Source organism: Pinus tabuliformis, chromosome 1_2, assembly GCF_031772625.1.
Source record: "Pinus tabuliformis cultivar Carrire ecotype Pingquan chromosome 1_2, CPIR1, whole genome shotgun sequence".
Taxonomy (NCBI): Eukaryota; Viridiplantae; Streptophyta; class Pinopsida; order Pinales; family Pinaceae; genus Pinus; species Pinus tabuliformis.
This window is the reverse complement of record NC_142298.1, coordinates 681,210,906-681,237,113: the sequence shown is the minus strand read 5'-3', so window position 1 is coordinate 681,237,113 and position 26,208 is coordinate 681,210,906. Positions and strand designations below refer to the sequence as shown.

At 42.6% G+C, this 26,208-nt stretch overlaps 1 protein-coding gene across 1 annotated transcript; it reads left to right on the top strand.

The window, feature by feature from the left end:
* Window positions 1-2,716: 2,716 nt before the first annotated feature.
* On the top strand, window positions 2,717-3,127 carry LOC149207537 (uncharacterized). The gene has a single exon (XM_089398074.1). It carries the CDS (start codon window positions 2,717-2,719, stop codon window positions 3,125-3,127), a length of 411 nt encoding a protein of 136 aa, XP_089254200.1.
* The last annotated feature ends 23,081 nt before the right edge of the window (window positions 3,128-26,208 follow it).

Here is a 26,208-nt window from a genome sequence, read left to right as displayed (position 1 = left end):
TTCATCTGCATCCATACACCATCGTGTGGCTTCACCATTGACACACTCTTTGCGTTAGCCACCAGTGTCGCCTTCCCTACATCATCAAGCCCTTCATGGATGAGTTACTGTGTGATGTTGCTCCTCTTGAAATTTGTGATGTATTATGAGGACAACCATACTTGTGGAAGTGACATGTTGTATATGAGTCTAGACCTTGCTTTGTGATTATTTCTTTGGGTAATAAGTTGTACAGGATACCTGAGGTAGCCCCGTCTACCACCATCTCTTTGATCGCTGCAAAGCAATGTAGTAAGATCATTTCCCAGGCCAGGAAATTTGTTTTCCTTATGATTTTCCTTCAGGGCAAGAAGAAGGTTATGGATATGGCTACCAGACTTTTGCCTCACCTACAGGGGTACGTCTGCACCGTCAAGAAACCCGATGAGAAGAAAATCGTAGCAGAGCAAGCTGGTAGGAGGCCACAATGAACCCCGAACACCTGAGAGGGTCCTAAAATAAAGATGTCACCCACACATCAAGAGAAGAAATCCCCCACTGCACTGATGAAAGAAGGTGCAAAACAGAGGGTTAGGGTGGCAAGGGTTCACCCCCGAGCCCTCTGCGCTCTTAAAAAAGGTCAACCCTGCAACCCATTTGAGTTCATAATTACTAATTATGGATTTTTTTTTATTTTTTTTTGTTTTGTTTTGTTTTGAATATGACATAATGCTCACTTCCATGTTGTGTTTTGTGTTTGTGTACATGGGAGAGAAAGAAATTAAAGAAATTATGGTTTTAATGTTTTCATTTGGTCGATCAAAGTATTATCAGATTATTTATCTTGAATAATTCTCTTACCATTTAATTATATATATATATATATATATATATATATATATATATATATATATATATATATATTATTAAATGGTAAGAGAATTATTCTAAAGTCTTTTATTCAAAAATATTATTGGTTATTTCACCTCTCGTTCCATTTTGAAATAATTTTGTGAGATTTGATAGGAAAATCACTCGACATTTTTTAACATGCACCATCAAAGAAATTCCAAGATTTAAATTTGTCTCCCTTCAATTTTCCTATCTTTCTTGGTTTTTTTTAGTTTTGAAGTCTATTTAATTCTTTGATATTTTATTTTTTTGTGGTAATTTAAAAAGTTGCAATACATTATTTTCAAAAATGTATATCTTTTTATCTATCCATATAACCATTACACTATGTCTCCCTTCAATTTTCCTATCTTTCTTGTTTTTTTTTAGTTTTGAAGTCTATTTAATTCCTTGACATTTTAAACTATTGTCGTAATTTAAAAGGTTTCAATTCATTATCTTCAAAAATGTATATTTTTTTATCTATCCATATAGCCATTACACTAGTAGAAATAAGGTTCTCTATTATTTGAGGGTTTCTTCTCAAACCATTTTGAAATGCTTTCCAATAATATACTTTCACTCCACTTACTTTTTCCGTATGTCATTGTCACCATAAATTTCCATGCTTCTTTTGTAAAATCACATTAAATTAGTATCCACTTAGACCTATCTTAACTTGAATCTACCAAGCACCCAAAGGGATAAAATCTCTTTTCACTCTAAATGAAGTTTGCATCTCAACAAATCAAATCTCTTTTCACTCTAAATGAAGTTTGCATCTCAACAAATTTGATCTCTCTCGGCACATGGTGGATAGTTAAGATGGATCTAGGTTGGTTTTATTATTAATTATAATTATAATTATTAATTTTATTTTACTTTTAATTATATGTAATTTGACCCAATCAAAATGTTTTATTGATAATAGCGTAGTCTAACTCATATAAAAAATGGCCTTTTCACTAGAATCTGGCAACACAATTTCAAACAAGATCGTGATTTTTTGTTGTTTAAAATGCATTTCTGAATGCATAAATGGATTTAACACCCTGAAAAACCCTTGGGGCACTCGAATTCTACAAATTAAATAACTTAAACTCAAGTTTTTAAAAATCTCTATCAGATTTTATATATTCAGATTTCCAATGCACGAGATTGACAATTAATTGATGATATTGGCAAAGTAATACTATGTGGTGATAGGATACATGTCAATTTTTCTGGAATTTAGGGAATTCAGAGTTTTTTGAAGAGGCCCGAGCTCTGCAACCTGCGAAGCCCGCACTTCTTGGGAGCCGAGCCTGCGTGCGCAGCTGCTCACCACGCGTTCTGAGCCTGCATAGGAGTCCACAGAAAGACCTGTCAGGAGCCTGCGAGGGTACTCGCGGAGGGTTCGTCTTTGCGCCTGCGGGGATCCGCCGAGGGTCCTGCTCCTGGCTGCGGCCGCCCTGGCTGGAACTTTTGGCTCACCATGGAGGAGCCTACTCTTTCCCCTCCTCCTCCCTCTGCAGCAGAGGCCTTCAAATCCCTTCTAGCCTCCCTGCCTAAGAAGAAATGCACGGAAGCAGCGAAGTTTGTGAAAAGGTTGGAAGATATCATGGAGATCGCTCTCTCGCCGGAAGGGCCGATCCAAGTAGCTCTCTCTCTGGTATATCGGGCTCTGGTAGGTCAGTTTACAGGACTCTGGCCTTTGCTGAAGACGACCGAGAACTGGGTTGCCAGGAACTGGGCACCTCTGATCCAAAATAAGGTAACCTCTTACTTCCTCGAGAGAGGCTACTTCTTGTTGGAATTTTCTGCAAAAGAAGACAAAGACCTAATTTTCAGGAATGGCCCCTACTTCATGGGCCCCCAAGCGCTGTACTTAAACAAATGGGCACCAGAATTCGATGCGGCGGTGGACGTGCCCACAGTGGTCCCGGTGTGGGTGAGGCTCCCCAACCTACCAGTTCATCGCTGGAACTGGGATTCTTTGAAGCATATCGGCAACACCCTTGGAAAATTCATAGACAAGGCTAACAACAAGGATCAATATGACTGTGCTAGAATCTGTGTAGAGGTAGACCTGGAGGTCAGACTGTTGGAAGCCATCAAAATAGTGGTTGGTCCTTGGAATCATATACAGAAACTGGATTATGAACAACTGCCATTCAAATGCCGGAAGTGCCATGTCTACGGGCATTTTACCAGGGACTGCCCGTCCAAAGGGGTGGAAGAAAAAGGAAAGGAAGATGGATGGAATCAGGCAAAGTGATCCAAAACCTCTCACAGGAAGAACACAAATGGCAGTGCCAAAACCCCTCAAGAGGGCATTGCTAAAATATCAGCCAAGAAAAGCCAAGGAAATAAATTTGAAATCCTTGGATCTGAAATCGTGATCACACAGGATAAAGAAGTACCAAAGGAGATCTCTGCCCCTAAAGCATCCCCCTCCATCAAAAGTATACCAGAGAGAACCAAAGAGAAGGCTTCAGAAGAAGAGGAGGAAACCCAAGAGTCCGAAGAATCAGACGAAGAAGGGGAAATCGGGGAATACCGGTCCTCTCCCAGAAGATCTACATGAGGGCACAAATCTGCAAAAGATAAAAGAGAACAAGAAACCTACAAGGATAAACTCTAGGGCAGCTAGCCAACGCTAGAGAAGCTCCTACCTAAAACCCCGAAGGTGACTAGGATTCAGTCACAGGGCTCTAAGGGAGCCCTCCAATGCAGAAATAAATAATGAAGATTGTCTCCTGGAATTGTAGGGGGATGGTTACCTCAGCTAAGGAAGAAGAAATGCATAGCTTAAAAAGATTGGAATCCCCAAATATCCTCCTCATCCAGGAGACCAAGTTGGAGGACTTAGTCGTCCTCCAAGCAAGCAAAAAATTTTGGAAAAAAAATGGAGCGCATGAAATGTCTGCCTAGGGAGCATCGGGAGGACTTGGGGCACTCTAGAACTCAAACAAGTTTTCACTAATCTCTGAGTCCCTAAATACCCATTGGATTTTTTTAAAATTGTAGCATTTAGAAACAAAGGAGATTATTTGTATATTCAATGTGTATGCTCCTAACAATGCAGGTGAGAAAAATAACTATTGGGACTCCATCAAAAGTCTAGCAGATCTAGAAAACTTGGAAAATATTATCATTGCCGGAGATCTAAATCTCACTCTCCGAGCCTCAGAAAAAAGAGGAGGCAGCATAGTCAGGGATCCAGCAAGAGAATGGGCCGAAGATCTCATGCAAGAATGGGACCTGCTAGATATAAAACCAGTCACAGGCACGTTCACTTGGTCAAACAAGAGAGTGGGACCGGGACACATAGCAGCAAGACTTGACCGATTTCTTGTCCAAAGCTCCTTCTCTTGGGGCTGGAGGCTAGAATGCACATTCTCCAAAGCAGTGTCTCAGATCATAAGCCTATCAGTCTAGAACTGATTCCTTTTAAGGATCTAGGGCCTATACCTTTCAGGTTTAGCTCCCTATGGACCAAAGAGACAGATTTCTTGCAAAATATTAGAGAGTGCTGGAAAGAGCCGATCAAGGGATCTCCATTCTTTGTATGGGAGGAAAAACTTTGCAGGGTTAGAAAGATGCTGAAGGGCTGGGTAAAGACCTTGCTTAATCCTGCAGTGGATAGAAAAAAATTCAAAAGATCTGGAAATTCAGCACCTTTATCTGGAAGTTTCTGAAATCACCAAAGAAGAGCTAGATAAGGAATACTAGCTGCAACAAAAATTTCATAGGGCATGCCTGGCAGAAGAGGAATTTTGGAGGCTCAAGTCTAGGAGTCTATGGCTCAAGGCTGGAGACCGTAATTCCTCCTTTTTTTCATAAGCAGGTGATGAGCCCCAAATTTGGTAACATTTTGGGCTCATTTGGCCTACTTACCCTTGCTCAACCCTTCATTTTTTATCACTTATGCATCATTTCTTAGTATATTCATGTTACTTGTAGGAAGGAGGGCAGTCATTATGCCTATGTGGCTAATACATGTTTATTTCAGGTTTTTTTTGACATGAAATGGAGCAAAACCACGCCGATGGAGGCAAGGAGACAGCCAAGGTAGCATTGCGGTTTTGTAGGAAGGTTGTCCACAGCCTTGAATGACCTTCCTCGTGATCTCCACCCCAACTCCGAGCTCCAACAGCTATCACCACCGAGCTAGAAGGCAGCCAATGGATTCTAAAGGAATAACAGTTTACTTTTAGTTGGACGGCCAAGCCCCACTAATTTAGGAGGCCAGCTTGGCCCTCATAATGTATAAATATTGAGGCTGTAGCCTTCGATGGGAACTTTTTGAAACTTTGTTATTTATCCTAGACTACGAGCTGATAGCTCTGTTTTTGCTTTTTGTAAGCCATTCTTGGCATGTTATCAGACTTTTGACTATTATCTCTTAATGAATAAGCAGACAGATTTGAGGCAGCTCTGAGTTCTTAAAGGAGCTTAAGCTCTCAGGGTTGGGCCCAACCTGAGAGCCTAAGGCTTCCTTCCTTTATAGTGTTACTTGTCTTTCCTTTCAGCATTTCATTTCTTTTCCTTTACATGCACTTGGAAAACACAGTTTGCTGATTCAAATTTCTTGATGTGATTAAGTAGGTTAGTTTTATGGATAAAGTGATTTCAGTAGTTTAGATTAGATTAGGAGGATTAGAATTCATCAGAGTTCCAAGAAAAGGTTGATTGCACACTTACTTCCACCTTTGTTTAGAGATTGGGAGTGCAGACTGTGCCAACAACCAAAAAACACAGTTTTACATGTTCATGCAAGCTTTAACGTAATATTTCCATTTGTAGAAGTGTCCATGCATTTAGATCTTGAACAATAACTCTTTGTTTAAGCACCACGCATGATTTCTCTTTAAACTACATTGTTGTTCTTTGGTTTTTAATAAAACAGTTAGAGTAGGTTGATGACATTTTGGTTTTGTGCAAGATATGGGTGATTTGTTTCATTTACACTATGCAGCACCACTCTATGATTTCCTTATCCTTCTAAGTCGTGCCTAAGCCATCTACTTACCTCCCAGTTCGGTCATTTGCCTCCCAACTCTTATATCATCCACGTTGTTTTATCTTTTCGGCCTTCCATTGCCTCTAACCTCCTCTAGATCAACCAGCTTTACACACTCCCTCTCCATCTCATCTCTCTGTCCATAAGCCATCACAAGCTCCCCTCCTACCTCTATATCCACCCATACAGCTCATTCACTCATCCATCACCCAAAAATCCTATTGCAGAACATCCTGTAGAAGTTAGCAGACTTCCTGTAGAAATCTTGAACTTCCTGTAGAATCCCCTGCAGACATCCTGTAGAAGCTTGCAAACACGGTTTCCAGGCATCTGAACCTTGTGAACTTCTGTGGAATGATGCTAGGGATCCCTTAGACCCTCTATGAGCCTTCCTGACCTTTTCCAAGCCTTCCTCCCCTTTATCTACCCCTGCACAATCAAAACCCAGTAAGAAGCACAGTCATAATAACTCCAACAACTTGAGCAAAAATACAAAAACATGTTCTCTTCAGATGAAAGTAGTTTAAACACATGCATCCCAATAGAATTAATGGCATCACTTTTAGAAGTTGCATTCCCACCATTGCATCATAAGGATTAAGCTGGTAAAATTAGGGTTTATTAGGGTTTCCATGTTTTGTTGGCTTTCAGTTCATTCTTGCAAAGTAGGTTAATTTCCTTTGAGATAGCTTTCGTTCATCACTTAAAAGCTTCTTCTGAGAACATATAGAAGTTGGCTTGAGCCCTAGCAGACTTGTGCCAGCTGACCAAGTGACAGCTGCGACAAGAGCTAGTACTTGTGAATACAGCGTCGTCGCATCCAAGTTTGTACGAACTACCGGGTTGATAAAATTAGAGAAGGAAGCTCCAGGAGTTGTAGCATTATTGCTACAATACTGGAGCCCACCATATTTTTGGCGCCATTGCCGGGGAAGCGTCAGAGTATTAGTAATTGTTGCTTTTATTCTATTTTCCTACTCTCGCCTTCTGCCAAGTAGTTTATTTCATTTCCATTCTGCAAAAGTAGCATAGACATTTCCTGCTTTCATAGATTAGCATTTCAATTCTGCAATTTCAATTTTGCAAGCATAGATTAACATTTCAATTCTGCAAGCGTAGACTAGCATTTCAATTCCTGCAATTTCATTTGATCAAAGTAGATTAGTTCTTTCCTGCTTTCATTTCAATTCTGCATTTTCATTTCAGCAAGATAGTTAGTTGTAGATCAATCTGCTTCAGTTTTTGCAGGTACCAGAAAAAAAAAAACAAAAGCAATCAAAAAAGTCTTTCCATTTCATGCCTCGTAGGAATCGAGATAAAACAGGCAAATTCTTACCCAACACCCCCACCACATCACTGAGTCACCCTTCTCTCTTCTTCGGTGACAGTGATCCAGAAGAACCTATAGGTGAACCTCCTGAGATATACGAAGATCCTATAGCAGAAGAAGAATTAGAGACCATCCCATCTGAAGCTATGGCTGACAATAGAGGAGAAGATGAGAGAATAGAAGGTGTCTTCCCCATCCGAGAAACCAATGGAGACATGAAAATGAAGAACATTAGCCCCTCTGCTTTACCTCACTTCCATGGACTGACTACTGAAGATCCTGATACCTTCCTGTTTGAGTTTTCTGTCCTTTGTTGAACCTATGACTATACTGAAGATGAGCAGAAGCTGAAACTCTTCCCTTCAACTCTTAAAGATGCAGCATTACGCTGGTTCATTGGCTTACCTGGGAATAGTATCACCACTTGGGCTTAGATGCAGCAAGCTTTCAATACCAAGTACCGGGACTACTGTAGGTCCAAGGAAACCAAGGGATAAATCTTTTGGATGGCCATGGGAAATGATGAGTCCTTATAGGATTATGAGGAAAGGTTCCAACTTAGCTATAAACGGGCCAGGTGCACACTTGACCCTGAATCCCTCAAGTTGGTCCTGCTCCGAGGAGTCCCTGAAGACCTCTTAGATACCCTTCACATGTTAGCTGGAGGAGATATTTACCAACTGCCTTATGAGGACATAAAGACTGTGTTTAGAAACCACTCTAGGGCAGCACGGAAACGAGGTAGAGGAAACCTCCTCTCAGCTGGTATTCCTTTCTCCAAACATGAGTTTGCAAATCAATTAGAAGATCTCAAGAGTGAGGTGAGACACACCATTTCCATGCAACTTGATACATTCAGGATCCAGCAGAAGAAGGAAGAAGCTGAGAGGGCGTTGGCTATCTTCTGCCCTAGATGTACAAGGAGACACCCTAAGAACGAATGCCCATTACATTCAGTTGAAGTGTGTTTTGTTTGTGAGGAGGACCATCCCACAAATCAATGTCCAACCTTACCTGGGCTTAAAGCCATGTACCAAGGGACCGAAGCCCCCACTGAACCTCTCTATTTCCTCAACCAAAGGAGGCCACAAGGACCTAGACCTTACCAGCACGGGATGCAAGGGGCACCCCAAGCTTATTACAGCGCCAACCAATCTACTCCTATGCCTTCTTGGGGTCCCCCTGCTCATCCTTCCTGGTCTGTGCCTTCTCCATGGTCTTATCCACCTCAGTACCACACTCAACCCACCACTCATTCATATCACTCACATACCCAGCCACAGCCTCAGTGGAATGCACCTCAGTCGGGGTGGAGGCCCCAGTACAACACTCCTCCCGCCATTTTGCCTCCACCACCAGTTCAACCCCAACCATTACCTCCTGCTCCTCCAAGGCAACCTCAAATGCCTGCTCAACCGAACCGAAACCCCAACAATAGACAGGCCCAGCAGGTATACACTGGGGAAACATCATGCCCTACCTATGCTGTGGAGATCCAGGAGATCAATCTTCGATCTGGAAAGACTCTTCCGGATCGCCAACCTCCTCCCCCAGAGGACGAGGAAGACAAACAGGAAAGTGAACCAAAGGCTATTCCACCCTTTCCTGAGAGACTAACAGCCACCACACAACCCAACCCAGAGGAGGATGAGCTTCTGGGAGAGATCAAGCAGTTGTGTGTGAAAATACCACTTCTCCAAGCCATCAAGGATGTGCCAATATACAACAAACTGGTTAAGGAAAAGTGTTTCAAACACCCAGGCAGGCGAAAGAGAGATGCTTCAACCATCAATGTCATAGGACAACTGTCTGACCTTATGTTAGGTCAAGTCATCTGCCCAAAGTACCTAGATCCTAGGAGTCCTGTAGTAGATGTCCACATCAATGGCACCATCATACCTCACACCTTGATTGATCTGGGGGCTGCCATTAATGTGATGACCAGGGATACCATGCTCAAACTCAATCTTCAAGGTTCCCTGAGGAAGACCTCGACAGTCCTGCAACTAGCAGATCGCTCCACCGTGACTCCCGAAGGGATTGTGGAGGATGTCTTGGTCTCTGTCGACTCTTGGGAGTACCCTGCAGATTTCTTGGTTCTGCAACCAAAGGCAAAGCTTACTGGATACCCTCTCATTTTGGGAAGGCCTTGGTTAGCCACTGCAAATGCTTACATAGGTTGCCGTGCAGGAAACATGACCATCAAAAATGGTCCTATGTCCAAGCAGCTAGTCCTATACCCTCCTGCCCAACCCTCCTTAGAGCATGACTTACCACTTTGGTTGGAGGAAGGAGAAGAGGATGAGGTGTACTCAGCACCTTTGTGTACCCTAGACACCACTAGAAGAGACCCCCCAACCGAGGATGACTTGATTGAGACCTTGATCCAGAATACACCTCCCAATGCACTATCCTTCGAGAAATTGGTGGAGGATGCCCAAGCCAGCACCTTAGTGGACCTTTGTGAAACTAACCCTGTCACTCCCAGAGTCAAGAATGTGGAGTTCGGCCCTGAGAGAACGTTAAAGATCAGCTCCTCCCTATCTCCTTCCCAGGAAAAGGAGCTGTGTAGCCTGTTGGCCAGTCATCTAGATGCTTTTGCTTGGAGCTATAAGGAGATGAAAGGAGTCCATCCTTCGGTCTGTACCCATCACATATACATCAAGGAAGATTGTAAACTGGTTAGGCAACCCCAGAGGAGAATGAATCCAGCCCTTAAGGACATTGTCAAGGAAGAATTGCAAAAACTGTTGGATGCTGGATTCATTTATCCCATCTCAGATAGTGAATGGGTGTCCCCTCTGGTGTTGGTTCCCAAGAAAAATGGGAAGTGGAGAATCTGTGTGGACTATCGAGAACTGAACAAAGCTACCAAGAAAGACCATTTCCCTCTATCGTTCATAGATCAAGTGTTGGATGGACTGGCAGGAAAGAAGTTCTTCTCTTTCCTATATGGGTTTAGCGGGTACAACCAAATCCAAATCAGCCTGGAAGACCAAGATAAGACCACCTTCACTTGTCCTTGGGGTACCTTTGCCTATCGAGTTCTTCCCTTTGGGCTATGCAATGCTCCTGCTACCTTCCAGAGAGCTGTCTTGAGCATCTTCTCGGAGCTGGTCCATGATGCGGTGGAAATCTATATGGATGACTTCACTCCTTATGGGTCCAACTTCCAGGAAGCATTGTCCAATCTGGGAAAAGTCCTAACCAAATGCATTGAGATGAACCTATCCCTTAGTCCTGAAAAATGTGAATTCTTGATGACTGAAGGGACCGTGCTAGGCCATACCATTTCTTGCCAAGGGTTACAAGTGGATCCTAACAAAATTGCTCTCATCAAGAAGGTTCCACCTCCCCAAAAGGTAAGGGATGTTTGGAGTGTCTTAGGATTAGCAGGGTATTACAAGAGATTCATTAAAGACTTCAGCAAGCTAGCCTCGCCATTGTTTGGCCTGTTGGCAAAAGATCTGGAGTTTAAATGGACTGACGATTGTCAGAGGGCTTTGAATGAATTAAAGGACAAGTTGGTGTCTGCCCCAATCTTGAGAGGTCCAAACTGGGGCCCTACCTTTCCACATCCACGCTGATGCCTCGAACAAAGCCATAGGGGCAGCTTTAGGACAAATTGAACAAAAACTTCCATATGCCATTTACTTTGTTAGCAAAAACTTATCCAAAGCTGAACTGAATTACACTGTAACCGAGAAAGAATTCTTGGCTGTGGTCCATGCACTGAACAAGTTCCGACATTATATCACTGGCTATCAAACCTTTGTACATACGGATCATGCTACAATTAGATATTTAATGAATAAACCAGATGTGAATGCTCGTATTATTAGATGGTTACTTTTGTTGCAGCAGTTTGATTTGACCATTATTGACAAACCAGGTAAAGAAAATGTTGTTGCTGACTTTTTATCTAGATTGGATTTATCTGCAGATGAGGATGGAACAGTGGATGACCAGATGCCCGATGAACATCTGTTTTCTATTTCAGTACTCTCTCCATGGTTTGCTGATATAGCAAACTACCTTGTTTCAGCACAGTTCCCTCCACACCTATCTTCAAGAGAGAAGAGCAGAATCATCAGAAAAAGTGCCTCATTTACTTGGATTGGGGGCAACCTGTTCAAGCTTGGCCTTGATCAGATCTTAAGGCGTTTTGTAAGGGAGGAGGAAGTCTTTAATATCCTCCTCACCTGTCATGATGGGCCTTGTGGAGGACATTTTGCAGCAAAGAGGACTGCCTTCAAAATCCTGCAGGCAGGCTACTATTGGCCCACACTTCATCAAGATGTTAGAAGGTATATCAGCCAATGTGACCGATGCCAAAGAATGGGGAAACCGACTCAAAGGGATGAGATGCCTCTCCAACCTCAAGTGACTCTTGAGCCATTTGAGAAGTGGGGTATGGACTTTGTGGGTCCAATCAACCCTCCTTCGAGGCAAAGGTCTTACATCATTGTGTGCACTGAGTACCTGACAAAGTGGGAAGAAACTAAGGCAATCAAAGCAGCAACAGAAGAAAAGGTGGCTGAGTTCTTAAGAGAAAACATCTTCTACAAGTTTGGTTACCCCAGAGAGCTAGTCACCGATCAAGGAAGCCAGTTCACATCCAACTTAATTGAATACCTACTAGCTCATCAAAAAATCAAGCATAGGACTTCCACCCCCTATCATCCATAGGCAAATGGGCAAGTGGAAGTCACCAACAGAGCATTGGAAGGGATTTTGACTAAGGTGGTGAGCAGCAGTAGGAAAGATTGGGCAGATTGCCTGGTTGAGGCCACATGGGCTTACAACACCACCTGGAAGACCATAACCGGCTTCACACCTTATGAGCTGGTCTATGGGAAGAAAGCTTTTTTGTCCATTGAATTTGAATACAACACTTTGAGGATGGCAGCTCAACTGGACCTAGATCTTTGCCATGCACAACAAGAAAGGTTATTGCAGCTGAATGGACTGGACGAGCACCGAATGTAGGCCCTCCTTCTCTCAGAAGTGGTTCAACTTCAGAGAAATGTGTGGCATGACCAACACCTCAATGACAAGCAATTCCAGCCAGGAGATTGGGCACTATTGTATGACTCCAGGCACAAAGATTTCAAGGGGAAGCTGAGAACCAGATGGCTGGGACCATATGCAGTGGAAAAATGTCATGAAAATGGATCTGTTCTTATTCGGACCATTGATGAGGAGTCCATCCCCATGCTTGTCAATGGGCATCGACTGAAGATCTATAGGAAACCTCTCTCAAGACAAGAGTTCATCAAAACTGTGGAGAAATCAGTGTTGGTCATAGAGAAGGGTTCTGCCTCTGCTTTGGGCATACCCTGAAAGATCTAAAAAAAAATTAAAAAAATAAATAAATAAATAAATAAATAAAGATCCTTGGGTGAAAACCTTTCTGAGGCTCCCAAGGCAGGTAGTAGGGGTGAAAACCTCATTGAGGCGCCCCTATTGTCTTTCAAAAAAAAAAAAGAATTTGAAAAAGATCCTTAAGTGAAAACCTCTCTGAGGCACTTAAGGCAGATGGCAAGGGTGAAAACCTCATTGAGGCGCCCTTGCTATCTTTCAAAAAAAAAAAAAAAAAGAGAAAAAAAAAAAAAACAATAAGCAAAAAAGACAGGGACAACAAGTTTATAAAGTGGAAATGCATGCAGGTTGCAGGTGTTCTATGAAGGAGAGGAGGTCTCTCAACTCAAGTCAAGAATCCTTATCATGCTGCCAGGAGACCTCACCAGCACCTCCTCCAAGAATACTCATCTTCTCCAAGGTATGGGCACGATTCCATCACAACTTAGTCTTCTACAGGAAGTTACAGACTTTCTATAGGAAGTACAAACTTTCTACAGGAAGTTCTGTATTTCTACAGGAAACTTCCTGTAGAAGTTTTGGACGGCCCAAAACTGATTATATGAGGAGATCTAATGACCAAGGTCCGGTATGGACGCATGCAAGCTACCAGTTTCTTCCTCACACACTGCTATCACCTCTTTATACCACCCCTGTCGACATGCAATGAAGATACCTGCACCATCAAGGCAGATCATTGAGATTCAAGAGAAAGCAATTTTTTTTAATGAAAAAATGCTGAGATGCCGTGCCATACCCATCCCAGCTATCCATGAGCTCTGTGAGCATGATCGTGAGGCCACTATCTTCGTCGTACAGCATGCACCCGAGGAGGAAAAACTGCTACAGGACATCCTGCAGGAGTCCCGTAGCAGTTAAGCCCGCTAGAGTGTATACCATTCAAGCGCCTGCAACATGCAATGAAAACGCAAGCACATGCAGCCGAATCATAAGATTCATCGTCAGCGGCCTGTGAATAGGAACCTCTGGGCCTGTGCAATCCACCAGCAGCAAATAAATCCACTCATCGTCGTCCAAGAGCCTGAAAAATCGTGTTGCGGCCGCACAGGTAAGTGCCTCGACCCTTTCTTCCGTCGAATTGCATGAATTTTACTTTGAAAATGTTTGCAAGTGTGAAGTGAATGGGTTGAGCGGGTGTATGGCCAATCAACTGGCCACGTCGACCAGTCAGATGGTCTAGTTGGATTGTAAACGGTGGTCATGGCAAAAGGAACGGGCAGTGCACACGTGAGAGCCATCCAGTCGGGGAGAAATGAGTTGTAACAGAAATGACGGCGGCGGATCTGCGGGGAATGATGCGGCAGTAAGGGAACTTGCAGAAGAATGATGGTGTGACGTCGTCCAACGATTCGACAGGGACAGCTCACCCCCGCACCATGGATTCCACCAGATTCAAATCTAATCGGCTAGATTTCCACCCCATGCATTTATCATTCGTCGTTTGAAGGTCAAGTGAGCATCCGGATTCCTCTAAAGCTCGACACTCCAAGTCTTCGGCCGTTCGAACACCTGTTAAGCAGCACCAAGAGCGCAGACGCACTGCAGTATCCTCCAGAATTCGTGCGCTGCTTCTACAGGAAAGTTGTTTCTACAGGAAATCGGGTTCCTCACGTCAAAAGGTGGCGGATTAAAAAGGTAAGCCTGAACTCTCCATGCAATTGGTTTTGAGGGTGGCAGAATCGACGTCTACAGTCTGGTCGTAAGAAACTTTTGCAAATATTGTTTGCCGTTGCATGAATTGTCGTCCTACAGGATGTCAGTATAATTAAGTTGTGTTAAGGTCCTCGGGAGATAAGTTTCGTGAATTGTATGCATGATAGAGGCGTAATTCTACGCTCTGTCCCAGTAGGTCAATTTTCTTCCGCATTCGCCACCTCCAGCTAACGCAGCAGTTCTTCACCATGTCGGGTGGGTTCATCAGAAGGGAACCAACTGATTCAACGAAGTTAAGAGAAAATCATGAGGTGGTGGAGTTGTTCACGCAAGCGCAATGGATGTCGTTCTGCGACAAGTTGCAGGGATATGACGATGAGGTGGCAAAGGAGTTTTTGCAAGCTCTGAAGCTGAAATCCAAAACATTGGCCACCGTTAACTTCAGGGGTTTGAGTCTCAGACTCACCCCACAATTCATCAGCCGAGTTACTGAGCTCCCAATGGGATTACCATGGGATAAAGAAGAGAGGAAATTGGGCCAGAAGGCTAAGAAAGAATTCTTTCCACCAGAGGAGGAATTCTCAGAAGATAAAAATGGGGTTCGTAGAACAAGTTTATTGCCACTGTGGAGTGAAGTTAGCCTTTAGATTATGAAGTACATCACCTGCGAAGGCCATTTTAGCATTGTATATGGGTACCATTTTCGGTTACTCACGGAATTAAGGCACCAGATGGACCTACCTGTAGAAAACAAACTGAGTATCCCCTACTTTCTACTACAGTCTATGATTGAATGTGCCACCAAGCTGAAAGAAGGCACACGAGACCAGGTAGCCCACCATGGACTCATTAAACTCCTCGTGTAGGATGCGCTCCACACATACAAGGTTCCTCTCTCATGGGAAGCCTTCAGAAATTTGACCAAGGATGGTGACATAAAGATGTTGACCGAGGAGCTCGGTTCATCTAGCAGTGAGGAGAAAGAGTCAGTGCCCGCAGGGAAGAAAGAAAAAGGCCAGAAGACCACGACCATGGAGCAGAAGAAAAAGCAAGAGAAGAAACAAGAGAAAAAGGGTGCCAAAGAGAAGGATGACACACCCATTCTGAAGGCAAGAGAGAAAAGATTACAAAGCAGAGTGGACAAGGCTGAGCAGGTCCACATCAGCAAAGACACCACGTCAGCAGCTACAACCAAGTCAAAAAGTAAAACACCCTTAGCAAAGCAATCTAAATTGGTGCCACCTGTCTCTATAGGAAAACCGAAATCGGCTTCTACAGGAAGCCCGAAATCAGCTGAAAAAGGGCCTTCTACAGGAAGCCCGAAATTAACTAAAACAGGGTCTTCTACAGGAAGCCCTGAAAAAGCGAAACCCAAGGAGAAGAAAGCTGACATTCTTGCAAGGGAGGCAGCAGCTGTGCTGGCCGCCCTCAGCACACCTCCTAAGCCAAAGGAGAAGAGAAAGAGGGAGACCCCTCTATATTTTAAAGCTAGGAGAAGTGTGAGAATAAAGACGGGCAAGCCACAGCCTCCGTCCAGCAGCCCAATCACTATAGATGATGCCCCTACTTCGCCCAAGGAGAGGTCCCCCTCAATGATATCAGTCACCTATGAGAGGGGGAGCCCGAAGAAAACTACTTGGAAAGAAAGGTTAGACCAATTGACTACAAAAGCTCGGCTACAGGATGCTGAGGATGCCCTACAGGAAACCTTAGCCAGGCTTAAAGAAACAGAGAGAATGGAAGGAGAAGCACCCTCATCACCACCGAGGGAGGGCGAAGTAGAGCCACCAAAAGAAGTGGAGAAAGAACATATTCCAGAGCCTAGCCCTCAGCCAAGTCTGAGTTCATATTACAACTTCTTAGAGGCTGGCAAAATTATACCTCAGAAATTCACTGTGCCACTGTTCTTTGCATTGGAGGAAGAGAGAGTACGTACACACACGTGGATGAAAATAACCAAGTCAAAGGGTGTGGCAGACATAGGCCCCTTGCAAGAGCAACTCAAGGAGGCCAGAAGTGAATTAGCCATGGCTAAACACGTGGCAAATTGCCAAAGAGTGTTCCTACAGGAAGAAAACGAAAAGCTTAGATTGCAGCTACAGGAGCTGAGGACAGGAACAGGTACACCCTCCAATGACACCACAGCAGAACAGCAAGGCAAAAAGGAACTACAAACTGGTCTTGGGGAGCCAACCTTGCATCTACAGGAAGCAGAACAGCAAGCACAAATTGAGGTGCAAGCTCTCAGACAACAGCTACAGCAGAAAGAGGCACAATTGGCCTGCATGGCCAGTTGGGCCATGGATGCTATCCAATGCAGACAGCCAGCCAAATCCTATGGCCTGTACTTGAAAGACCAATGGCTGCAATTTCAAATCAATACCTTGGCGCAAAGAGGTATCTCTCAGCTCCAAGACCCGTAGCAATTCACTGAGTTATGCAGTACCAGCTCATCAGAGGATAAGGCCAAATTAGCGGAGTTCTACCTCCATAATTTGGCCCTGCCTAATGTAATTTCATGGGATCCCAATACGGCCTTAGGGGATATGCAATTAATGGCATTTGCCTCATGGTTGATCCATGAGGACAAAAGAGCAGAAGAAGCCAAAGCGGTCATGAACCGGGAGCTGAATGAGCCATTGCTAATTCGAGCAGAACCAGGGGATCCAGTTGCACTAATCTCAGCACACCAACACTTGTCTACCGACCCTCAAGATTCATTAAGATATATGGATCAGCAAGCCCAAGCCATAGCGCATTTTGAGGACATGGAGAGACTGTTAGGAGACAATTCTATTCAAGCTTGCACCCGCCGATGGAATACATTGGCCCACAGTCTGAAAATCAGAGAGTATCATACCCCAACACAGATGAGGGACGCTCTAGTACGGGTGGCCCTCTATAAGAAATCCATGCAAAACCTCCAGGCCAGCTGGATTGGCCTTCAGCTAAGCCCACCACTGCTGCTAGGATTGATGGAAGGCAGCACAGAGAAAGATGATAATGAACAGTGGGAAGAGGTGAGCAAAAGGGCTGGGTTCCATATCAGCAAGGAGGACACTACTACAGAGGCTTGGGATGTAAGGGTGGTAGTAAAGGCAATGAAGGATGAAGAGCTGGACTAGTTTCTCAAGGATGAGCAAATATTTTAGCTGGGGGTGATGATGAGCCCCAAATTTGGTAACATTTTGGGCTCATTTGGCCTACTTACCCTTGCTCAACCCTTCATTTTTTATCACTTATGCATCATTTCTTAGTATATTCATGTTATTTGTAAGAAGGAGGGCAGTCATTATGCCTATGTGGCTAATACATGTTTATTTCAGGTTTTTTTTGACATTAAATGGAGCAAAACCACGCAGATGGAGGCAAGGAGACACCCAAGGTGGCATTGCGGTTTTGTAGGAAGGTTGTCCATAGCCTTGAATGACCTTCCTCGTGATCTCCACCCCAACTCCGAGCTCCAACAGCTATCACCACCGAGCTAGAAGGCAACCAATGGATTCTAAAGGAATAGCAGTTTACTTTTAGTTGGACGGCCAAGCCCCACTAATTTAGGAGGCCAGCTTGGCCCTCATAATGTATAAATATTGAGGCTGTAGCCTTCGATGGGAGCTTTTTGAAACTTTGTTATTTATCCTAGACTACGAGCTGATAGCTCTGTTTTTGGTTTTTGTAAGCCATTCTTGGCATGTTATCAGACTTTTGACTATTATCTCTTAATGAATAAGCAGACAGATTTGAGGCAGCTCTAAGTCCTTAAAGGAGCTTAAGCTCTCAGGGTTGGGCCCAACCTGAGAGCCTAAGGCTTCCTTCCTTTGTACTGTTACTTGTCTTTTCTTTCAGCATTTCATTTCTTTTCCTTTACATGCACTTGGAAAACACAGTTTGCTGATTCGAATTTCTTGATGTGATTAAGTAGGTTAGTTTTATGGATAAAGTGCTTTCAATAGTTTAGATTAGAGTAGGAGGATTAGAATTCATCAGAGTTCAAGAAAACATTGATTGCACACTTACTTCCACCTCTGTTTAGAGATTGGGAGTGCAGACCGTACCAACCACCAAAAAACACAGTTTTACATGTTCATGCAAGCTTTAACGTAATATTTCCATTTGTAGAAGTGTCCATGCATTTAGATCTTGAACAATAACTCTTTGTTTAAGCACCATGCACGATTTCTCTTTAAACTACATTGTTGTTCTTTGGTTTTTAATAAAACAGTTAGAGTAGGTTGATGACATTACGGTTTTGTGCAAGATATGGGTGATTTGTTTCATTTACACTGCGCAGCACCACTCTATCATTTCCTTATCCTTCTGAGCCGTGCCTAAGCCATCTAATTACCTCCCAGTTTGGTCATTTGCCTCCCAACTCTTCTATCATCCACGTTGTTTTATCTTTTCGGCCTTCCATTGCCTCTAACCTCCTCTAGATCAACCAGCTTTACACACTCCCTCTCCATCTCATCTCTCTGTCCATAAGCCATCACAAGCTCCCCTCCTACCTATATATCCACCCATACAGCTCATTCACTCATCCATCACCCAAAAATCCTATTGCAGAACATCCTGTAGAAGTTAGCAGACTTCCTGTAGAAATCCTGAACTTCCTGTAGAATCCCCTGCAGACATCCTGTAGAAGCTTGCAAACACGGTTTCCAGGCATCTGAACCTTGTGAACTTCTGTGGAATGATGCTAGGGATCCCTTAGACCCTCTATGAGCCTTCTTGACCTTTTCCAAGCCTTCCTCCCCTTTATCTACCCCTGCACAATCAAAACCCAGTAAGAAGCACAGTCATAATAACTCCAACAACTTGAGCAAAAATACAAAAACATGTTCTCTTCGGATGAAAGTAGTTTAAACACATGCATCCCAATAGAAGTAATGGCATCACTTTTAGAAGTTGCATTCCCACCATTGCATCATAAGGATTAAGCTGGTAAAATTAGGGTTTACTAGGGTTTCCATGTTTTGTTGGCTTTCAGTTCATTCTTGCAAAGTAGGTTAATTTCCTTTGAGATAGCTTTCGTTCATCACTTAAAAGTTTCTTCTGAGAACATATAGAAGTTGGCTTGAGCCCTAGCGGACTTGTGCCAGCTGACCAAGTGACAGCTGCGACAAGAGCTAGTACTTGTGCATACAGCACCGTCGCTTCCAAGTTTGTACGAACTACCGGGTTGATAAAATTAGAGAAGGAAGCTCCAGGAGTTGTAGCATTATTGCTACAATACTGGAGCCCACCAGCAGGCCCAAGCTAGAAAATGCCGTAATAGTATTTCAGAAATTAAAAATGAGGATAGCACCTTAAAAGACTTTGTCATCATCAAGAAGGTTGCATCAAACCACTTTGAAAAAATGTATTCTAAAGTTGTGGGGACCATCCAAAACAGCAAAATGTTAGACGATGTACCCAAGCTCATCACTACAAAAATGAATCAGATTCTCGAAAATAAAATTTCTACAATTGAAGTCAAAGAAGCGCTCTTTGCAATGGAACCCGACAAAGCTCCGGGTTCTGATGGATTCACGCCCAGGTTTCTTCAAACATGCTGGCAGATAGTGGAGAAGGATTTTAGAAAATGATTCAAAAATCCCAAGAATGCCAGAAAATTGGGGGCTGCACAAACTCAGCTTTCCTCGCCCTTATTCCCAAAGAAAAACGGTGCTAACTCCTTTAATAGATTCCGCCCAATATCCTTATGGAACATTGGATACAAAGTGATCACTAAAGTTATAGCAAACAGATTGAAGAAAATCCTCCCTAAAGTCATCCTGGAGAACCAAGGCGGCTTTATACAAGGCAGGCAGTTGGTAGACAATTTCATCTTGGTCCAAGAGGCGATCCACTCGAGTCAACGCCGAAAAGAACAAGGTATGGTTATTAAACTCGACCTAGATAATTCATTTGATCGTGTTAGACATAAATTTATGTTTGATGTAATGCACAAACTGGGATTTGGACAAAATTTCATCAAATGGATCAAAGCTTGTATCTCCGAACCCTGGATTGCTCCTCTTGTGAATGGCAGGGCTGCAGATTTCTTTAAAGCATCTAGAGGGCTGAGGCAGGGGTGCCCCCTGTCACCTCTCCTCTTTGTGTTGCAGGCCTCTGTCCTTAGTTTTCACTTAAACAAGAAAAAAAAAGACCAAGAGATAGCTGGATTATGCATAGCAAAAGGGACCAAAAGCATCAATCATGCACTCTTTGCAGATGATACTCTGCTCCTTGGGGCTGCTTCTTAACTGATGGCAAGGAAATTCAAAGAGGTTCTGGAAGACTACTGCCAAGATTCAGGCAGTGAATTAAACAGGGGTAAGTGGCATACTTATTGTTGGAATGTTTCAGTAGTTACTACTAGCGCCATAGCCAGATGTCTGGGCTTTGCAGCTTCAACATCTTAGACTTCCTTCAAATACCTCGGGCTACCTATCTCCCATAAGAAAGCTACAAGCAAGGATTGGCTCCCACAGATTGAAAAAATCAAATCCAAAATGCAGGCCTAGGGGACATCTTGGCTCAACTTGGACGAGAAATCAGTGTTAATTAAATCAGTGTTGAACATCTTGCCTTTCCTTAATTTTTCTGTTGTTTTGGCACCAATGGGAATCATTAAAACATGGAGGAGCTAATCAGAAAATTCCTTTGGAAAGGAGACAAGAATAATGAGAAGAGACTCTCCTTAGTAAACAGGGAAATAGTCTCCAGGCCGCTACAGGAAGGAGGATTAAATTTTAAAGATCTAAACACTCAAAATTTAGCATGGGAGCTAAACTGATTTGGAAGATTATAGCGCCAAAGGCTGGATGAGTTCAGTTGGTGCTATGGAAGAAATAATTCAGAGGCCAGAGACTCCAGTGTCTGGAGTAGCAAAAAGAACATCTTAGATCCCCTCTCAGCAATCTAATCTCCAAAGTCGGGCCACTTATAAGAGATAACGCCTATTGGATACCCGGGAATGGTAAACTTATCAGAATTTTGGAGGATAGTATTATGAACAGACCTCCGCTAGCGAATTCGATTCTAAGGAGAGAGCTGAAGATGTGGATGGATGAAGCTAACATAAAATCGCTATGGGATATATCGGCTTGGCATGGATATAGTTGGGCAGGCTGGAAAACGCCTAATGTCCCAGCTGCGTGGTTGCCAGAATATGCCACGCTGCTTCAGTTGCTCCATGGAGCTGCCCCTATACATGCAAAAAAGAAGGACTCAAGAGGCTGGGGAGCAAAGCAGATTGGTTATTCGGTGGCACAGGGCTATGCCAAAATCATGGAGAGACCCCATGTTCCACCCCAACCCGACGCCTTGGAACAACATCTGGAATTTCTCCACTATTCCAAAGATTGGTTTCTTCTGTTGGCTATTATGCCATCAAAAAATCCTAATAGAAGATACACTGTAGAAAAGGGGTTTCCTTGGTCCATCAAGATGCGTTCTATGCAAAGAAAATTCTGAATCTGCTGTTCATATTTCTCTGAAATGCAAATTTATAGTCCTAGTCTAGCAGGAGCTCCTTGGAATGTTGAAATCGATGCCCATCTTCCCCCACGCAGTCCCGAATTTTTTTGATGGGTGGTTGGCAAGATACCCAGGCCCAGGCCCAAAAAACAAGATTGTCAAACTTGCTTGGACCGCCCTGCCCAATTTATCAGTTGGCAAACCTGGTTGGAGAGAAACAGAAGGATCTTCAGAGATAAGGAACAAAACTACAAGGTAGTTGCAAATACAGTTAAAGGACAACTAAATGAGTGGCTGTGTGATAAAAAGGATGACACAAATCTAAGCCAACATGACATTGAGTTCGGAGCCGCTCTCAATCTAAGCTTCCAAAAGTGGATAATACCACTCATATGCCTCAAAGACTGGAAGATAAGGAAAAACGGAGAATATTTTCAAGCTTGGTTATCCAATCAAGCTCTTCCCTCCCTGTTCTTTGACGGGGCAGCTAAGGGAAATCCAAGAAGAGCTGGAGCAGGAGGCATAATTAACAATCCAAAAGATTCTTCAACCCATAGGTTTGCATGGGGTCTAGGCCACACCACAAGCATCCAAGCTGAAGTCATGGCGTTGTTCTAAGGGATCAAAATGCTTAAGGCTCTGGGACTCACAGAAGCAACTGGTTTGGGAGATTCACAAGTCATTATCAATGCTATGGTGACCAAAACAAATCTGGTAGATCTTCGGTTGGCTAGGACAATCTCAAGAATTAAAGGCATGATCAAATTCCTGAGGCCGGAATTTTTCCATATCCTGAGAACCAACAACAAAGAAGCAGATGTAGAAGCAAATAAGGCAGCCCAGTTAGATGATGGAACTATCCTCAAAGACAGTGAAGTCTCATGGGAACCAATCCCTTAAAAAAAATGCTATGTTCTACCATCTTTTGCTAAAGCAGTTCGTTTGTATCTATAAGCTTGGGAACAGCTGGAAAAGGCCAAGCGAGAAATTGTAAAAAAATGAGATTCATAAGTGAGTGTGGCATGCTCAGCTGGTTGGAGAGATTCCAAGAAACCAGTCTCAGCTTTTGTAACCGAATCTATGGCATTTTGCCACTTAGTCAATGAAAGCCCCATAACCATTTCTATTAAAAAAACAAAAAAATCTCTATTAGATTTTGATTAAAATTAACCAGAAAAATGCACCGAAAAAAGGTCATTTCATCTATAAGTTAGACTACCCCATTGATAATTATCATTATTAATTATTTTACTTTATTTTATTTTGTTCAAGTCAAAATGTTTAAATGACATTACAACATCTCTACATAATGGGATAGAACTCACATGTAATTGTTTACAAACATTTACATCATTATAACATCTCCCATACCTTTTTCTTTTAGATTTAATTTTAAAAATGTTATAAAATAAAATTAAAATAAAATATTATGATTTTGAAATGAGTTATGGTTTTTTCAACTAACTTTCAGATAAATCACATCAATGATATTTGATGGTCGACGTTTCGAACCTACTAATGAGGTTCATCCTCACGATCCTCAAGTAAACGTCGACCATCAAATATTATTGATGTGATTTATCTGAAAGTTAGTTGCAAAAATCAATATGGATCACAAAAGAGTGAGATCAAATATGAGTTATGGTTTTTGGGCAAGTGGTATTGATGAGGCATGGTACTGGCATATGGTATTGTAACAAAGCCTATTTACAAATTAATCGTATCCATGGTTAATAATCATGTTATATTGTAAGTATTAAGTTTTAATTTAAAAAATGTTGTAAAATTAAATTAAAATAAAATATTTATAAAATATTTTGATTTTGAACTGAGTTATGGTTTTTAGGCATGTGGTATTATAATCTATAGCATTGGCCCATGATATTTTAATAAATCTTATTCAGAATTTAATATATCCATGGTAAAATAGGGGTAAATATTCATGGTTAAAAACATTGTTATATTGTAAGTATTAAATTTATATGTGCCTATTAATTAAATTTAAATATGGTCATTAACTATTATATATTTTAATGTGATATGTATATTCCTTTTATCTAAAAAATTCTTTGTAATTTTATTAATAAAAACAAAAGTATAATATAAAAAAAAACAATTTGAAAAATGTTTACGTCTAATGTTTAACTTCTAACACCTACACATCTCCCCTACGCTAAGTTGTAGAGCGCCTCTCGACGCAATAAGATTTGTGTTCACTACTATGACTTTAGTGTAAATGTTAAATGAATATGAATTTTTCTTAATGACTATGAAGTATGATTTTTTGTCAATAGTAAGTGGATGTGTATATAGAGAATAAAAGTAATTGAATTAAGATGCTAGGGGATGTGTATATAAATAATAAAAGTAAGTGAATTAAGATGATCGTGGATGTGTATATAAATAATAAAAGTAATTGGGATTTTAGATGTGTATATAAAAAATAAAAGTAATTGAATTAAGACCAACGTGGATCCATATTTACTCTGGATCTATCAAGCGCTGTGAGGGAAAAAATCTCTTGAGATACAAACCTCTTTTAAAGTTGATCTGGATTTAAACAGGAACGCAATAAAATATAGAGATAACCATAAAGACAGATATGCAGCGGAAATAATACTTCATTTCATTACTATAAAATACTGAAATATGCTTACAAACAGAAATGGAAATAAACCAGCTAGGGCGATGGTAGATTATCTCTGAGAAGAGATGTGGCGGCTACATGCCTCTGAACTATTCTAAAAATTGTGTTACAATGAGGCTTGAAGGCCTATTTATTGTCGAGAAACAATGGAAAACCCTTAACATTCCAAAACCTAACCCTAGAAGATGAAATGCCAAACTATGGGCCCCGTTTGGGTAAATTGGTACACCAACTTCCCAGGGTCGTAACTTTGGCATACGATCTCCTTTTGACGCGTACATTAGCTCGTTAGAAATATCTATCCGAGTACTACCACTTTGGGAGACATGGACCCATGTTGCCCCAGATTTCCTAAAAAACGTCGTTTAGGGCCTCAAAACGGCTCTGGAAGTTCAGGACCCGAAAAAACTGCTAAAAATAGTAAACTATGCTACAATTTAGGAAACTGAAAACACTGAAAGAGACAGTTGTGGGGGTCCAAATGGGATAGGTGGGTGGCCACCAACCATCCACCTGAATCATTCCTCCCCCCTTAGGAAGCAATGGTCCCCATTGCGTTGAGTTCCTCCCTGAGATGAGGAAGTTTCTGCTGAGTTGGGTCTCTGGTGAGCTGTTCTGCAATCTCTGATGTGTTCAGAAATGGTGGGAAGCATGGTCAACGACGGTCCACATTGAACACTCGGTGCAAGCGAAGGAATGGAGGAATGTTGTGCTTCAAAGCATTATTTCCCATATCCTTGGTAGTGGTGTAAGGACCATGTCGGAGTGGTCTAAGTTTCTGATGGGTTCTGGTAAGGCGTTCTCTCTATCGATGCAAGCAGAATTTGTTGCCCACCTGAAACCTATGTGGTACCCCTGTGGGTGAGGAGAAGTTGTTCTTGTGTTCTGCCATGACCGTATCCCTTTGCTGTTGTTGCTGCGTGGAGGAACCCTTTGCGAGGGTCATGGATGTAGCAACGATCTTCCCCTTACTTTGGGAGTGAACCAGACAGATGAATTTCCTGGTCTGGGAGATGAGCTTGTTGCCTTTCTTTACGGTGATCAAAGATGTGGCGGTAGGTGGAGCTACCTTCGGTATCCTGTATAATGAATTATTCAAAGAAATAATAACAGCGCGAGGCCTTGACTCATACACAGTATGTTGCCTCCAAAAGTATGGTTGGCCTAATAGTACATCACAAACATCTAGAGGTGTAACATCACACAATACCTCCTCTATGAAGGGCTTGATGCTGTAGGGAAGGCGGAACTGCTGGCGAACTTTGAGATCTCGTCCTTCATGAAGCCACCCGATACTGTATGGTTGTGGGTGTGGTGTAGTCGTTAGGCCCAACCGCTTCACGACCTCTGCTGAAACGAGGTTCTTTTGGCTGCCACTATCGACAATGAATTGTAGCGGCGAACCCTTCACGTACATCTGTGAGTGGAAAAGACGCTCCCCTTCCTCTTGATTTTCGGGCTCATCTTTCTGGATCTTGGCAGTGGCAATAGTGGCGCTGGGATCCACATCAATGATCTGCTTCCCTTTGCCATTCCCATTGTCAGGTTCTGGCTCAGGGTCGGAACATGCATCTGATTCGGAAGCCTTCAACTCGGCCACCAGTGATTGCTTGGTTCGATACTCACTTGTGTTATGAGTGGGACTCTTGTGGAACTCACACCACTTCCCTGTGTCCTTCTTCGGCTTCACGGTGTTGTTCTTTTCTTGCGGCTTCGACGGGTTGTCTAGGGTCACCCCGCCTTGGCTTTGTCCTTTGGGCTTCGGTTTTGCAGATCCAAATCTTGCTTCTTCTGTTTGAACTTTTGCTCGATTTTGACAGCGTATCGGTACGTCGTGCCGAGCGAGGAGATGTTCAAGAA